Below are 16,431 nucleotides of genomic sequence, written 5' to 3'. Positions count from 1 at the left end.
AACCTGCAGCGAATATTAAACTAAGCAATATTGAAAGCGTGTAACAACCAAAAAGAAAACTTTTAGAAAACTTTTAATAATTCTCGTCAAAGAAAAGTTTTGCTGCGGTGTTGCAACATCTTATAGACTCAACAAAATATTACCACCGTGTAAACATATTAAAGGAAAAACAAAATAAAATAGTCTTAACATTGTAAATATTGTTTTCTTACTTATGGGATACAGGCTTCAAAGCACCCATCTTTCATTTTGATTTTAATTGTAGTATAAAAACGGACAGAGTCACTCCGACAGAAAAGCATATATATGTATTCATAGAGATATAGATGTTAAGCTATGCTATATACATGTTGTTTGTTAATATAAAATATATATTTACAATATTTTAAATACTGGGGTCAGTCCATTTATCACCAAACAACCCCCTGGGGAGTGGGAAGACATGACTAGAGGCCAATGATTTTTTTGTATTGCATAAATGTGAAATGTTAAAAACGTCAAAACTATGATTCATGAAAAAGTTAAATTTTGTTAACTACATTGAACCTCCCCCCCTCGGCCCTCCCCCCTCAAAACCCCATGTTTGATACATCATCAGAAAGCTATTATCCTGAACTGTTAGAATCTACAAAAAAAATAGCAATTTGCAAAAACTGGAATTTTTTTTTGCAAAATGCAGTTTTAATGTTAAATGTTTGCAAAATAAATGTCCAAAAAATGATAAGTTATACATTTGTGAAAAGCCCTTGACCACGCCAATTCAAATATGGAACAAATTTTGCAAATTTTAAATAACCTGATGTGTAATTGTGAAAAACTAAATATGTGTACATTTCTTATGACAGGTTGTATGCAAATAATTTGCAAATATTTCTTTGCACAACATATGCAATCCGTTTCCTTATGTCATAGGCTTTCCAGAAAGCTAAAAATTATCAAAATCTGGCAACTGAAAGTGGGTCAAAGCAAAGATTTAGTTTGTTACAGGAAAAGGTCCTTAGGCAGTGTGCCCGAGGACTCAGGCAGTTAGGTAAAAAGCCCGGTTTTATACCTAAAGGGAGGGCTATGGCTATTCAGGAAAAGTATAAAAATGTCTACAGCCTTAGACCAATACTTCTTGAGTTATGTGAACAAAACTACAGGGTGGGGTCAAATTGAAAAGGGATAAGTTGATATTTCATATTTGAGTTTTAGCTCAGCAGTTGGTAAAACATGTTTTTAAAATAAACTAGATATCTTAAAAATGGACTGACCCAAATTCTAAAAATACTAAATCTAAAAAAATGTATGTTTTTAAAAAATTGTGTAAATGTGTTCCTTTGGTGAATTGTTGAAACCAACTTTTTTCTTTCGTTTCTGCAAAAATGGATTTATTACACAAAACAAACAAAAACCTTATATATAATTATTTAAATTTAAATATTTATATATAAATTGTCTCCGGTTGTCCCAATAACTTTTTCAAAGTTAAAAGATTTTAGGAATTTGTAAAGTTGTAAAAATGTCTGTATGTCATTTTTAAGCAGTTTTTTTTGTCTCATATCACTTAGGCAAAATCAATCTTCTTGTTGTGTTTCAATTTTCAATTTTCTTTTTCAATTTTTAATTTTCTTTTTCAATTTTCAAAACTTGTTTTTGCAGAAATTGCTACTTTGTTAAAGGGGAGGAGAAGGAGACGAGATCTTAAACTTTTTTATTTGACATTTGTTTACAAATATTGCATTTGGTATTAAAATAGTTTAGAAACTTTTTGAAAATATTTGTGAAACTTGTTTCATATATGCACACTGACGTTCAGTTTAGTTCTGGCAGGAAAATTAATCTTTAAACAAAGGGACAGTTTCTGTTCTTTAAATTGACGTTTATTTTTGAAATCATATTTTGAGTGTTTTTGTGTATTTCTGCAAACTTAAAGATGAGTGTTGAAGCTGTTTCCCAATCCAGTTTTTGCCACAAAGTCTGATTATTTAATCTCTATATCTTTGTAACGCAATGTCGTAGACCTTAGATATTTCAAACTAGTAATACTTACAGAGAAATTAATCTAAGTTTGAAATATCAAAGGTTTTTAATCATCAGGTTGCAAAGATATTGGGATCAGAAGATTTGAGTTTGTGGCAAAAAGTCAATTCCTTTAGATAGTTGTTAATTGAACAATACTGTAAATCATTAAAGGTAGACTTCTTGAAATATTTTCTAAATCTTGAAAAATTCTTAGACATAAAATTAAGTATCTGCGAATATAAATTCAAGAAGTCTGGGAAGAAATCCATGATTAGAGAACCATCAACAAAGACTAATTTTCAACGGACCCCCCCNCCCCCACCCGCATCCTTTGCCATTGGAGATCCCATTTTTGTTATTGAAGGCCCCTCATGTTCCTTTGGTTCAGTTCTGACCCCCACTTTATATTAGACACCTAAACTTTAAAAGCAGAACCCAAATCTGTCATCATCATTGATTAAAGTCCTCCTACGCTAACATTAGAGTTCTCCTACTCTAACATTAGAGTCCTCCTAAATGATGAAGATTTCTTCCAGATTCGGATAAACAGTGATTCATAGTATCAAACTTTAAATGTATTCCACAAAACTATTACAATTTGCAACTAGTGATATTTGATGTCCACCGACTTTGTTCAGTTTATTTTGACTTTTTATATGGACTTGTATAAGGTTCCAGAAAAATCAAAATTGTTTAATCTAACCTCACACTTTGTCAAATTTTAATACCGAGAGAAGAACCCGGTTGTTGCTTTTTTTCTTTTTTCTTTTTTTTCTTTTTTCTTTTTATTCCAAAGAATTTGATAAAAGCAAATTTTTACAGAATATAGTTTTGAAATGTAGGAACCTTTTTTTTAATTTCCTATAGTTTATCAAAAGCAAACTTTTACAAAATAAAGTTTTGAAATGTAGGGACCTTTTTATATTTTCTATAATTTAATAATATGAAATTTTTACAGAATATAGTTTTGAAATGTAGGGACCTTATTTTTTTTATTTTTTACATTTTAATAAAAGCAAACTTTTACAGAATACAACCTTATTTTTACAGAACAGTTTTTTGTGGTGCTTTTTAAACGTCCAGAAATCTGAAAAGTTTAAAAAAAAGCTAACCCAGTCAAGTTCTTGCCCCTCACTATTTGTAACTAATGAGATAATGTACAGCAAAACTATTTACAAAAAAGGTTCCCACAAAATAAATCTATATTTAATAAATCTATAATATATTTAGAATGTTGTGGAAACTTTAAAACAGTGGCGGCTTAAAATGGGGGGACGTCCCCCCCTCTTGAAAAATTTAGGGTAGAGAGAGCCCTTTAATTTTAATTTCCAAGAATACATTAAAAAATATTTTATTTGCGGGGCCACTTTATCCCTCAAAAAAGGATTTATTATAAAAATATATAGAAATTGTAGATTTGATAATAACACCCCCAGCTTGTCAGGGATTTTTTGAAAAGGACCAAATTCTCTTTCAAGGGGGGGGGGGTTTCTACATACAGTGAGATCTATAAAATAATGGAAAAGGAATAGCACATAAAAGCAATCTTATCTGTGTCTACAGTGCATGTCAAAACTATTCAAAAGCAAAAATTAGGCCTAATCCAAGGTGTTAAGGGTATCACTGGTTCAATATTGTTTTGCAAGCTGGATTCATGATGCAATCAATTTCAAGAAAAATTAAAAAAGACATTTGACAAATAACACTTTACATTTCGAGATGAAAAATCGCTTATATTCAACAAAAAAAATCGCTATTTTGGCCGTCATCCAACTTTGCTGAAAAATATGAGTGATTTTTTTGTTTAATTAAAAGCGATTTTTTGTCGCTCATTTAATGCCAAATAATTTCGAGTGAAAGATTACCAATCCTTTCTCTTCATCGGGAGTATATCTGTCCTTCTTAACCTCATCCACCTTATCCTAGAATAATTATCATATTTAATATTTATGCATTCAAACTTTTTTAATAAACAGAGAAGACATCTTTGTCCAGGATCAATAAAAACATTAAATATTTATTTATCACAGTTCACTTGTCATCAATATATTATCGGCATAGAGTCGAAAAAAGGCTGGATTTAAAAAGTCCAAAGGCCGAATTTAAAGAATTTGAGTCGCGGTTTAAATCTAAGCCGCGGTTTAGATTTAAGCCGCGGCTTAAATATTATTTGTTCCACTTAAATTTGTATTAAATTTTTCAAGATTTAAGCCGGCGGTCAAATAAAACCGGTTTTTTGGGGATTTGATACGTGGCTTAATTATTCATTAAATTCGGACACAGGTAAAGAATAAATTCCATATTGAAGTAAAGTTCAGACAGATATTTGAAAATATATTGCTATCTAACCATTAATTTACGATATGTAGAGGAACTTGATGCCCCAAAAGCATATTGCAAATAGGGAAACTTTAGTTTTTAAAGGGACTGTTCGCATATTTTCACCTGACCCACCATGCAAAAATAGCAATTGTCAATTAGCAGCGGTACTCTTGCAAATTGAAACCATTGTCTGATTAATAATGTGGAAGATATTTTCGATTTTTTTTAGTTCAAAAGTGTTTAAATCTGATAATCACTTATATTTCCCTGCAACTACAGCAGAAATGCGCAAGTCACTTGAACTTTAATCAAGGATCCCTTAAAATTACGCTTACAGTCCCTTTAACTATGTCACAATATTAATATCCCAGGTTTCTTATAATCAAAAATACAAGGAAAAAGTTCTATAATTCTTCATGAATCTTTAATATCGGATCATTATTTTCTTGTCATGGAATAAAAAATGTCACGCTAAAATTGTAAAAGAGGTTATATACATTTGATTTAAGAAATTTTAAATATTTTGCACAACAAGACAGCAGAGAGATGAGCATCATTTTTGTTAACAATAACGAAATATTAAAAAGCGAACAAAATTTTCCCGAACAATATAGTGTCGCCATGTCGTTCAGAAAAAAAATAAAAACATTTCGGAATAATTTTTGATTATTTTCAGCATTTAAACGTAGTTGCAACTTGTATAGGGTTTAGGCCAATAATACATTTAATTGTGCGCAATGTAAAGTTCAACAAAAAATGTCCAGATGCTTAGGGGGGTTAACAGCTAAAACGACGGAATTTAAAACACCTAACCTATCCCGGAAAATAAAATATAAAAATATACGTAATATTTCCAATACTTGTTCAAAACGTCACTATTACTACAGTTTGTAAATTTACCACAATTTACCCTATATATTATCCCAACCCTCTCAAGTTATTTTCCTTAACAATTATATTTAGTTAATTGTTAATTATATGAAGTTTACCTTTATAGACTTTACAAACTGCTCCTGGAGCCATTCGATATCATCCCCACTAATACCAGGAAACTCCATATTTTCGTTCATCCTGAATAGAATTATGTGTACAGCTCCGCGTGGCCCGTGGACTTTTAAAAGAGCTGTTACATAATACATATATATTATATAGTACAAACAATCTCTCCTATTCATAATATTTGCATAATGGGTGTTCAAAAAAAACTTTGCAGTATAGGTTGAGCATGATAAGAGGTTAACATGATAAGGCAGGACCACCTTTATCTATAACAAGGGGTACAGACACAGGGTGAAATGATTCAAAGGTGGGTCAAACATTTCGCCTGTCAAGAATACGGGGCATTAAGGTTAAAAGGTCAGCGGGATTTTATAGAGCCCACCTTTCACCTGCCTCGGATACAGGGTTCAAAGGATTCAAGGGTGTATTACATGAGTCACCTGTTAAGGATACAGGGTTCAAAGGATTCAAGGGTGTATTACATGAGTCACCTGTTAAGGATACAGGGTTCAAAGGAATCAAGGGTGTGTTACAAGAGTCACCTGTTAAGGACACAGGGTTCAAAGGATTCAAGGGTGTGTTACATGAGTCACCTGTTAAGGATACAGGGTTCAAAGGATTCAAGGGTGTGTTACATGTGTCACCTGTTAAGGATACAGGGTTCAAAGGATTCAAGGGTGTGTTACATTAGTCAACTTTTCAGGATACAGGTTTCAAAGGATTCAAGGGCGTGTTACATTAGTCAACTGTTCAGGATACAGTGTTCAAAGGATTCAAGGGTGTGTTACATGTGTAACCTGTTAAGGATACAGGTTGTAAAGGATTCAAGGGTGTGTTACATGAGTCACCTGTTAAGGATACAGGGTTCAACAGGGAGTAAGGAATAGAGGAGAGGTATAACTGACGCGGTTCGCCCTACCATATGATTATACATGCTTTGCAGACGAGTACTCCATTTATATATGAAATGTTCAGAATAGGTTATTGTATACGCAGTAAATGTACATCAGACAAATACTTCTTATACAAATGGAGTACTCGTCTGCAAAGCATGTATAATCATATGGTAGGGCGAACTGCGTCAGTTATATCTCCCTTCTATTCCTTACTCCCTGGGTTCAAAGGATTCAAGGGTGTGTTACATTAGTCAACTGTTCAGGATACAATACAGGGTGTAAAGTAATCAAAGATGTGTTAGATGGGTCCACTGTTAAAGATACAGGGTGTAAAGGATTTAAGGGTGTGTTACATGAGTCAACTGCTAAGGATATAGGTTATATAGGATTTAAGGATGTGTTTTATGTGTCAACTGTTAAGGATACAGGGTGAAAAGGATTAAAGGGTGTGATACATGGACAAAATATACACACTATAAACTAAGCTACTAGGGTAGGTCAGATAGACTAATGATAAGCTGGGTCCTGTAAAAAGTTGAAACCAAGCCGGCATAGGACAGGGTCGGGTCGGTACTTGCTGAGCGTCACTAAGGATGGAAGAAGGGGTCGATCCGGTTAGAATTTAAGTTGATCCTAGTCCACAGTATATAGGAAGTAAGAATGTAGAAAATATTGTGTAAATACGATATTTTGTAAACCTGCAGTACATTGTACATTATTAACAATTTATGTAGTAGACCCTTACATAATGACATTTTTCATTGAAACTGGGTTTCAATTGAATACGTAGCATGATTAAATTAAATCAAGTAATATACTTAAATTACGCTGTAGTCATGTGTGGAGATAGCTTAACTGCGATACATCTATTCCCTCTAATCTTATAAATATTTACATTAAACTTTAACTGTGCGGTAAATAAGTCTCAATCTTGTGATATAGATAACGACGTAGGAATTGTAATTATATCAATTATTCGGAATAGATATATAGCTAGGCTTTTGTCCTTGTGTGGCATCCATAAAGGATCGTCCCCATCATTTGGGATCGATTTATAGCTTGTTTGATAGCTAGGCTTGTGTCCCTCTGTGACATTTAGAGCATTGGATCGTGCCCATCATTTGGGATCGATTTATAGCTTGTTTGATAGCTAGGCTTGTGTCCCTCTGTGACACTTATAGCATTGGATCGTCCCCATCATTTGGGATCGATTTATAGCTTGTGTGATAGCTAGGCTTGTGTCCCTCTGTGACTCTTGGAGTGTTGGATCGTCCCCATCATTTGGGATCGATATATAGCTTGTTGGATAGCTAGGCTTCTGTCGCTGTGTGGCATTTAGAGTACTAAAATAATAGCTTGTTGGATAACCATGGATTAGGTGTTTACTACAAGGATTGGGCACACCTTTCACCCGGAAAATGGGGTGTCAATGATAAAAGGGCGGGTCACACCTTTCACCTGTCAGGAAGACGGGGTGTAAAGGATTGTCCATTAAGATAAACCACGGGCTCCTACAAAAAAAATAAACATTACCATATGTCTCGCTAGTTTTCAGCTATGAGAACTTTATAAAATATAATAACTGGCAAAGCAAAAACCATCACAGTAATTACATATTAATTTGGATGGAAAAGGATTCGATAGAAAAATAGCTCGATTGCCGGTGAGCATTGTAACAACTTATACATTTTTTGAGAAGTTCTTTGGGTTTCTCAAGCACGCAATTTAGCAGAAAGAAGAATTTTCGATTCCTTTACTAACAATCTATACTATGTCAGAATATTGCATAAGCAAATATATTTTATTTCCCAATTTTTTTTTTTGACAAATTAAATAAACACCAACTTTTTAGATGAAAATTCTGTTGTAGATATGCCAATTTAAAATATTGAAAGTTTTGGGCTAAACTTGAGTTAGGTCTCAATGGTCAAATTTGAAGATTCACCGATTTCTCATTGGTTCAATTGTACGCACCACCGATGTACATTTGAATATCCGAGCCGGGCCAACCTTTGCAGTCCTACTTTGGACTGTACCGCAAATTTACTATTACTAAAGCGGCAGAGGAGGGTGATTGCGGAGCTTTTAAGAATATTATAAATCTGCAATCTGTTTAATGATCGAAAAAAAGAATTTGTTTTATATTTCTTTTTATATCTTTATATTTATAAAAGTCGTAATCCCTGTTTGTTTGTATGTTTGATTATATTTCATGAACATCTTAGATTGGTTTAACATTTCGAAGTGGAGGGTGTTGAATTTTATGGAGAAAACTAAGTTCACAAACTAGTTCTTTATAATATTTGATATTATAAATAAAATAGAAAAAAATAAGGTGTCAATTGTTAAAAAGAATACTGAATGGACTCAAAAAGTGGAAACAATCCTTGTTACAAATACCCAGAGCTCATAGAACAAAGTTATGTAAAATAAAGCTTTTCTAAAACTATAATTATGTTTTCGTTAAAGTAATGTTCTTAAATAGGGAAATTTGAGTTAGGTTCCAAACTTTATTCTGCAAACTTTATAGAACAAAGTTATAAAATTCCAGATAAATGTTTCACACATTGTTTAAGTTTAAAAGTTTTGAAGTTTGGTTTAAATATTAACCAAGCAAATTTGAAATACTTTACTTCTTGGGAAATATCTATTTTTGAATATTTTAAATTTTAGTTTTAAATTGAAGTTTGTTTTAATTTCATGATAATTTAATCGTTAATCTTTCTTATCTTTTTCATTGTATAGTTCATTTTTTATTTAATTTATCCGGTTTGAAAATTAGAAATTAGAAATAATAAAAATATTATACTTTTGAGAATATAGTTTGGCAAAGACAACTTTTTACACTCTTTAACTATAAATGACCTGTCTCATGTTAGTCCAAAGAATATGTGATGCTTGAACTGCTTCTGAGATATACTTTAACGTTAGAAGAAACCCATCTTTAGTAGGTTGACCTGTACCAAATACAAGGTAGCCAGGAACCTGAAAACCAAATTTAAAAAATTTAAAATCTCATAAAAGAATGTTCAAAGGGAAAATAGTTGTTTTGAAAATTGTTTTAAAATATTCCTTGTATAAGTTTATTTATGCAGAAAATAATAATTCTTCATAAAAATATCTTTGATTAGTAATCCACATAATTTGGCTTCATACCAATAGCAATACTCTTCCTGAGCAGAAAACTTTAGAATGAGATATCCTTAATCCTGATCGCTTAATCTGAGTATCCAATGTACACACTTTTGATTTTATTTTTAATCCTCTTTTTTGGATATCACTACTGTTTAAAAGTTACGTTTGATAACAATTACAGATAAAATGCTATATCGATTGAACTAATATCCGATTGAATTAAAGTCAGCTGTTCACAAGCCGGCTTTTAAAGCATTAAAGCAAATTAAGTTTAATCATGTTAATATGAACTTATTAAAAAATATATTTTATCGTATGTTAGGTCTATCCTCATTTTAAACGAGTCTTAAGAAACATTAATCCAATCTTATATTTATTTAATCGATGTTTAGTTCAATTTATATGACACAATTAACACTAGAAAAAAAACCGGTTTTTCAAAATTTAAAGAGTAAATCTTAACATGATACGCTGATTGGTTGAATTTTATACTTCTTTCTTGGATATCGAATGCGTATTAAAATAATCTCGGGTTTAGTAAAACCAGATGTTTAAGCATTAATCTTGATATCCATCATTCTAAAGTTTTCAGCTCTGAGTTGGGAACTTTTGAATGGTGGATATCAGGATTAATGCTTGATCCACTCTTTTTCTTAATCTCCAGATTAAATAATGCTTGTTATCTTCTTTATATTAATCTCCAGATTAATTTACCGATCGGGATTTAGGATATTCCATTCTAAAGTTTTCCGCTCTGATCATTCCAGCTAGTATGAACTATGAAAATACTATGAAAATGAACGATTAGGCTACACAAAGAAAAAGTTTTCTGGTTAATGTTGAAAATTTGTTATATGCCTTGAAAACTGTTTTTATCTGGAAGTGACGTTGTTAGTTCTTTTAATGTCATGTTACCTGTCTAAAATTTGGTGCTCCATCGAAAACTGGCAGTTTTTTATCCAATCGATGGATGTTTTCAAAATGATCGAATTTCAGTACACACAACTTATCAGTGTTAAAAGATGTAAAATTATAAAATTTACTCATTCCCGTTCTTAAAAAAAAATTTATTGATTTTCAAAACTCGGGGATTTTAGGATAAAAATTTGCGCATATTCTTGTATCACAATTTATTCAAATGAACCAATACTTTCAAAAAAAATTTAATTATGTAAAATTGTTAACATTGTTCCTTCATTGGGTTGTTTTTCTCTCTGTTTTTGGCCTCTTCAGCTTTTCTTTTTTCAAATCTTTCACTTCGAATCCACTCACAGCTATATAGTAAAATGATATTATCATCACACAAATGTTTCTAACCTCACTTTTTTGCTAATCTGTATACCTTTGAAGGCTGATTTTGTATTTTAAGCTTAGAATTCAGTCAGACTGTATAGGTCAAGTTTAAAATATCAAAGATCTACAACATCAGGTTGCACAGATTTTAAGATTATATTTAAGACATTACCAAAAGATACATTTACTTAAGACTCTTTTCAGTTTAGATACTTGTACATTATTTTTATATGTTTAATTTTAATTATCATCTTCTTTCTTCCTGACAGTCTATTACAAAAGATTATTTACAAATCAGTTATGTCCATTTAATATTTTTTGATTTGCCTAAAAAGATTCTTTATAGCACATCTTTATTGCTTCTATATGTTTTCGATAGCTATTTATTTATATATATATATATATATATATATATATATATTAGTAAATATATCGAATAGATTTATGTATTTATTGCAAAATATCTATAAACTGTATAAATTGATTCTTTGCCAGAAACTCTGATTATCTAATCCCTATATTTTTTCAACCCAATTTGTTGTAGACCTCAGATTTTTAATAATATAAATTCTGTTAGATCAAATAATCAAATGTTAAAATATCAAAGGTTAACACCATCAGGTTGCAAAGATATACGAATTAGAAAACAAGAGTTTGTGGCAAAGACTCAGTTTTGTAGTTTTAAATTTCAAATATTTTATATTTAATCTATTGTACCGTTATGTGTACGAAATAGGTTAAAAAAGTTCAAAAAGTAGGTCGGAAAAATGTTCAAAAATAAATATTATGATGTGATTTATTGCATACATTTTTACTCATACAGATTATAACCCTGTAGCTTATTTAATATAAAAATTATTTTTTTATTTTTTTGTAACACCGACCCGCCGTTTAACTGTCCTTAATCCAATGCAAAATTTGTTTACAACTATGTAGTTAAAAAAAACCACAGGAGAGGGTGTTGGAAAACAGCCCCCCCCCCCTAATGGTGATAGGGTTAATTAAATTTAATGAAATATGCGATAGTGTCTACTTTTTGCAGTTGATAATAATAATAAAATCAAAAATAACTATTCAAAGTGGTATCAGATAGATTTGCAGTGTTACAATGTGTTTGATGGACAGAAATTTTCTTTTTCTCGAAATCGAAATATAATTTAAAATTCCTTGATTCATTGCTCATTTGTAGACTTTACACGCTTTTCACAATGCATAATTAGTGTAGGCAATTTAAATTTATTTATTTTAAAGTTATTCTGAAAAATATTCAATTCTTATTTGTAAAGATAAACCTTGTACCAATTAAGCTTTACATAATAACACAGTGCTATTATATTTATAATAAATCAGTTGTTGCAGCAAACTGCGATTTTATATCCCAATATCTTTGCAACCTGATGGTGTAAATCTCTATTCCTTTAATACTACAATACTCTATTAATTTCATACTACAATACTCTATTCCTTTAATACTAGAATACTCTATTCCTTTAATACTACAATACTCTATTAATTTCATACTACAATACTCTATTTCTTTAATACTACATCAGAATCAGAATGATTACTAGTATTCATTTAATACTACATCAAAATGATTATACATTATAACATTACAATAATAAAATTTAACATGACGTAAGCTTAAATGTTAAAATGAACAATAGTTTCATGAAAAAAAATGTAATGTTGTATAACTTCAACAAATTAAAAGAATTACACCACTGAATTATTGTTTAACACTAAAGTATGCCGGTCCATTAGCGCCTGATCCAATCAGGGTTCAGTCATGTGTTTGGTGTCTATTCTGAACCAAAAGAAATTGCATGGCGATAACATCTATCTTTCTATCTACTTCATTATCCAATTAGAGATAAATCCTTATATCGGCGCTAAACAGTAAATGGAAATATTTACTTTTACGGAACCTATAGTGTTTTATGCACATTTGCCGCGTACAGTAACTTACCCTTCTTTCTCCAGCTCAATCATAATAGCCTCACTAGCAGTAGCCGCCATTGTCTCTGTCGTAGATTTAATACTTACTGGTTTCCAGGTAAAAAAAAACTATTTTTATTGTAATGAGAACTGAGTAAAAGTAGTAAATTTTGGTTATTTTGTGTACCATCTCATATTTTGTAGTTTGATAAAACTATATATCTGCATACTGTATCATCAATATTAAATGTTCTTGGTATTAGTTTAAAGTGGTCATTGTTCTATATAAATCCATATAATAAAACAAGACATTCTTATATATATTTTGCCTATAGCCGGTCAAACGGCTGGACCGATTGGGCTGAATTTTTTTTGTGGACATTCAGGGGTGGCCGGCGGGTGTTGTAGGCTAAAAAATCGATTTTTTTAATTTCCACGGGCAACGCCGGGCCCTTCAGCTAGTAATTCATATTGCGACAAACGTCAAAATACAGTTTATTGCGCGAAACATTTAAATCTTTTTTGTTTTCAATCCTAACTCCTATTTTTGAGAAGAAGTTATCTAGAGTTTTCTTATATTCTGCAGTGAGAAGTAGAAAATTCTGGAATAGAAAGACGACGTTTAGTTAAGTTAAGACTTTAAATAGTCCAATGCACATGAGGCATATCAATTGTGCAGTGTAAACAGACTCATATTTTACTTGATTAGTGATTTAATAAAATACCCCCAATCATTGCTTTAAAGTCGTCTTCCTATTCAACAGATCTCTGATTCTCATTGTTTAACTATTTGCCGTGGGTGACCAGAAAACAGTGAATGTATTATTATCTTTTTCTTCTTTGCAACCTGATGCCGTAAACCTTTGATATTTCAATCTTAAATTATTAGATGTACCAGTGGCCGAATTTAAAGAAAATATGGTTGGTTCCACTTAAAATTGTATCAAATGTTTCAAGATTTAAGCTGGCACTAAATTTAAACCGGGTTTTGGCGGATTTTGGCGGATTTAAACCGCGGCTCAAATTCTTTAAATTCCATCTCAGGATGCATTGTTTGAAATATCTAAGGGTTATGGCATTGGACTGTGATTAGAAAATCAGACTTTGTGGCAAAGAATCAATTCCTTTGTAGTTTTTATAAATAACTGGTATTTTTATAAACCTTTTTTTAGCAATAAATCTAATATAAATAACCAAATTTTAAGATAAAAGAAAAATGTTTCAGGGCAATAAATCACACTGTTTTTGCATCAAATAAAGTTTTTTTTTAAATTTATTTGAAATAAAAAAGAGCCGTGAAGAATAAACTAATATTAAACAATATTTCATTTTAAAATCTGGGAAAGAATGTTTCAGCGTAGAAACATTCTTGTTAAATACTATTTCTTTAGAATTGATTTCTAGATTTCTAGATTTCTAAACGAACAGACTTTCTCAACAAAATACATTTACAACTGATATGATACAAAGTATACACATTTGAAAATCACAGAGTGGCCCAAATCCCATTCAGCTTTGACTTTAATCACATATTTTTACCCTGCAGTGGATGAATTATTTGGTGTACTGTCCCATTTTGATTTATATAGTTTGCATGTACAGCTTGCTCTAGCTGGCTAAATTTCTGCCCGGTACTTGAAATAACAATCTTATATTATTGTAAGTGAAATTGGTCTGTATACACTGCACTGCACTGTGTTTCACCGTCACGTTTATTACATTATACAGCCGTTTTCTGTACAGCTGACTGTCTTCCATTTTTTACAGTTTTATGGGTGCCTTTGTAATATTCAAGTTAAAAGAAAGAATTTGTTTAATTATAATTTAGAGATTTTATGAAATGTGATCTGCAATTGTTGTGTTTTTATTTTGACAAAGATATCATGAATTAAATAAAGTAGTAATCTCTGTCTGTTTTTTTCTCCGATCATATTTCGATTGACCGATTTGCCTCTACTTTTGATTGGGGAACTCGGGAGAACCACGGGATTGTTCTAAGCTAGGTTGATTTATCGTAATTTACGGGTAAACGGTGGGTTCCAAAGCGAGTTTGGAAATAAAAATTAAATTGTCTCTTTAGTTAATATCTACAGAAGAATTGCCGAATTTGACGGGAAAAGATATTGTCTCTATAGTTAATATCTACAGAAATATTGCCGAATTTGACGGGAAAAGATATTGTCTCTATAGTTAATATCTACAGAAATATTGCCGAATTTGACGGGAAAAGATATTGTCTCTATAGTTAATATCTATAGAAGAATTGCCGAATTAGACGGGAAAAGATATTGTCTCTATAGTTAATATCTACAACAATATTGCCGAATTAGACGGGAAAAGATTTGGAATTTGTATTTTTAAAAGCTATGAGAAAACGATCAATGATTTGCTCTTTTTACTTTTACTAGAAATTCAAGGCGCTTCGCGCCCTTCTTTCTAGGCTTTTAGGGCGCTTCGCGCCCATCTTCTATTTAAATTGTGAACATGTTCTTTTTGTTTACATTTTAAAACAAAGAAGAAAAAAATTTTGCGGATTTCTTAAAAAGATTCGCGGATTTTTAAGAATTTAAATTTTTTTTACAACATTAAAAACCTTTAAAACACATTTTTTTAAATTTTTATCATTCATAAACATTCCCTGTGGTCACGTGATGTCCCACAAAAAAATTGGGCCCGATCGGTTCGGCCGTTTTGACGTTTATTGGACACAAACAAACAAACAGACAAACAGACAAGCCAAATTTATATATAGATGCTAATAGACGATACATTGCTAAAATATCTGAAAGAAATATTTTTTTCTAATGACACAATGAACATTAGCGTGGGTCTACTGTTCTACAAAATCAAAAGTGTATTGCTTAATTATTTTGGACAGAAGTGTAATAAAATCAAACTTGTCATAATTTTTTTTTTAATCCGAGCTGAAAACTTTAGAATGGGATATCCTAATCCCGATCGGTTTATTAATCTGGAGATTAATAACAAGAGGAGAACAAGCAATATTTAATCTGATGATTAAGAAAAAGAGTGGATCAAGCATTAATCCCAATATCCACCATTCAAAAGTTCCCAGCTCTCTTACGAGACAATTGCAAATTTAATTTAAAAACTAACAGTTCCAGTTTTCCAACCATTTTACAAAAAATGGCAATAATTTCAAAACCTTGCACAAAAAATTAAAAATTATTGTACACCGTTTGAAATGTTTAATCACGTTTGTTCTATTTAGAGATTATAAAAATCACTTTTAAGGAAAAATTTCTCTGTAATAATTTAGTTTTATTTTCTTTTTCGTGTCAAAATTCTCAATTATATTTGCAGGATTTATATGCTGACGAAAAGCATTTTAATCACAGGATTTAAGTATAAACTAGAGTTTTAAACTCTGTAAAATGAACAAAAATATTTTGAAAAATGTTCAAAATGTCTCCTCAGTAGACTCTGTACTGTTTACAGTGTAAAAGTGGCAGAATATTGGAAAGCTATATATCTAGACTTTTTAATCTTTTTTCCCTGCTGGACAGGTGAAGGGGAAATCCTACCTTCCAAACTTTCTGAAATGCTTTTCCTAAATAATTTACTCTTTTAATTAAGAGTTCATTTTATATTTCTCGTTTGCGAAAGATGATGCCCCTTATTTACTTTCGAAAGCAATGTTTAAAAAATTTAGAAGATTTTACTTTCAGTAATTTTTCTAACTAGAGAACTTTTCTATTGATTAAACTATGGTTTTAAATCTTTTTTAATTCATAAAATTTTAGACAATTATTTTACCTATATATGGTACAGAGTGCAAAGAATCGAAAAAAATTATGAATATTTTATGACTTGAAAAGTAAAT

General features: G+C 31.0%; 1 protein-coding gene across 2 annotated transcripts in view; it reads right to left on the bottom strand.

Annotated features, from left to right (window-relative positions):
* LOC111711483 (paladin) overlaps nt 1-12,729 on the bottom strand; it is a 31,847-nt gene extending 19,118 nt beyond the window's left edge. The window contains exons 1-8 of one of the 2 annotated variants that reach the window (XM_023485854.1): nt 12,619-12,729; nt 10,549-10,630; nt 10,272-10,361; nt 9,087-9,206; nt 7,680-7,732; nt 5,316-5,397; nt 3,870-3,926; nt 1,318-1,356 (exon numbers count right to left, since the gene is read on the bottom strand). In XM_023485854.1, the coding sequence (XP_023341622.1) occupies nt 1,318-1,356; nt 3,870-3,926; nt 5,316-5,397; nt 7,680-7,732; nt 9,087-9,206; nt 10,272-10,361; nt 10,549-10,630; nt 12,619-12,668 (573 nt within the window). In that variant the 5' untranslated portion in view covers nt 12,669-12,729. The remainder of the gene's footprint in view (nt 1-1,317; nt 1,357-3,869; nt 3,927-5,315; nt 5,398-7,679; nt 7,733-9,086; nt 9,207-10,271; nt 10,362-10,548; nt 10,631-12,618) is intronic. The other variant, XM_023485855.1, reaches the window with a different exon arrangement.
* Between the last annotated feature and the right edge of the window lie 3,702 nt (nt 12,730-16,431).

The sequence above is a fragment of the Eurytemora carolleeae genome, unplaced genomic scaffold (assembly GCF_000591075.1).
Source record: "Eurytemora carolleeae unplaced genomic scaffold, Eaff_2.0 scaffold1170, whole genome shotgun sequence".
NCBI classification, from domain to species: Eukaryota; Metazoa; Arthropoda; class Copepoda; order Calanoida; family Temoridae; genus Eurytemora; species Eurytemora carolleeae.
The sequence above is the reverse complement of the archived record's forward strand: the minus strand, read 5'-3'. Positions and strand labels throughout refer to the sequence as shown.